The sequence below is a fragment of the Paramisgurnus dabryanus genome, chromosome 3 (assembly GCF_030506205.2).
Source record: "Paramisgurnus dabryanus chromosome 3, PD_genome_1.1, whole genome shotgun sequence".
Lineage (NCBI taxonomy): Eukaryota > Metazoa > Chordata > Actinopteri > Cypriniformes > Cobitidae > Paramisgurnus > Paramisgurnus dabryanus.
Genome location: NC_133339.1, coordinates 11,697,045 through 11,698,586, shown reverse-complemented (window position 1 = coordinate 11,698,586; position 1,542 = coordinate 11,697,045). Strand labels below are relative to the sequence as shown.

General features: G+C 33.5%; 1 protein-coding gene across 1 annotated transcript; it reads right to left on the bottom strand.

Annotated features, from left to right (window-relative positions):
• Positions 1 to 264: 264 nt before the first annotated feature.
• On the bottom strand, positions 265 to 1,216 carry LOC135768907 (GTPase IMAP family member 6-like). Its single transcript, XM_065278271.2, has 2 exons — positions 1,100 to 1,216; positions 265 to 988 (listed from the first exon to the last, which is right to left on the bottom strand). Exons 1-2 carry the CDS (start codon positions 1,101 to 1,103, stop codon positions 348 to 350), a joined length of 645 nt encoding a protein of 214 aa, XP_065134343.1. The 5' UTR covers positions 1,104 to 1,216; the 3' UTR covers positions 265 to 347.
• Positions 1,217 to 1,542: the final 326 nt, after the last annotated feature.

Here is a 1,542-nt window from a genome sequence, read left to right as displayed (position 1 = left end):
GGGCTTCCATAAACATTCCCCTTATCTGTCTCTATTCACACTGACAAAACAGCTCATGAAACTCCACAAACATGAGATTGAGGGACAATAAAAAACATAAGCAAGGAAAAATTAATAAAAAATGAAAATATAGAAATATAATAAATTAATGAATAAACAATAATATAATGATTAAAATAATCAAATAATCAAATAATGAAATTGTAACCAGATTACTTAATAGTCCATTTAAACCAAAACAGTATATTACATTTAAAGCCCACATGTATCACACAATTTTGTTAAATAGTTAGTAAAAACTAAATCAAATTTCAAAATGTTACATCAGAGTTAGAGGTAAATACACATCAGGAAAACTGAACTCCCTGCTTTGATAGCTTTTTCTGGTCTTCTCTTTCTCTTAACTGTGTGTTGTACATCTCTTCAGTGTAACACTTCCCTTGATTCTCATTAAACAAACAGTCAATCTTCTTTATCAGTTCTCTCATCTCTGATCCGTTGTTCATGGTTTTGCTGCAGGTGTGATATCTTTCTCCACATTTCTTTAGCAGTTGCTCTAGAACAGTGTTTTTCTTCAGATGATCTATTATAGAGTCAGACTCTTCTTTTCTCTCATAAGTGAAGAGAATCGACACAAACTGGAAAACACCGTCACCAAACACTGACTGTAGCCAATCAAGACTCATCTTATCAGCATCTGTTAACTGACCCAGACGCACAACAAAGATGAAGGCGAAGATTTTACTTTTATACATTAGTTTACCAATGAGATGATTCACAAAGTCTTGGTAACATTTATTGTCATGGAGGTCAATCATGTTGATGACTGAGACATCACGATCTGATATCTTTGTATGTACACGAACAATCCTGCAAAATTCTCCTTCCTCTTCAAGAGGTTTCTCTAACAGTAGACTGTTGGCATAGCCAAACTGAATTGATGTTGAGTTTCCAAACAGAACAAAAGTCAATTTGGGGATCTCTTGAGCTAGAAAAAGCATCAAATTCAGTATCAAATAAGGCATTTGTAGCTATGAACAGGCTGACCATGTATACATTTTACTAACTAATTGTGGTAGTTGTTGTTGTTTTTTCTTACCCATGTTTTTGGAGCCAAACCTCTTCTTCTTTTTATTATGTGCCGTAAGGAAAATAACGTTAAATATATTAAGGTAAGAGATGAAGTCAAATCAGAATATGTCTTCCCAAATCTCATCTGAGTTTAACATAAAATTTCTCTGTCAGTTGTGTCTCTTTTTAAAGGGTAAAACATGTACCTGTTCCGCATTCCATGAGACCAAGTGAAACTATAATTTTCCAAATAAGGATAAAGTTACATGAATGTAATGCTTGTTTAACCAGAAAAATGTCAAAGTGCTCTTAGATATTTTTCCAGTTAAACAAGCATTAAATTCATTCAAAATGAAGGTTCGAGTAAAATCTGCATACGCTAGTATAGGCGCAGAAGTTAGATTACTTTTTAAAGCCTTAAATGCCTCCTGACACACGGACTGTAGGCAACAGTTTACTATACAGTAGCTT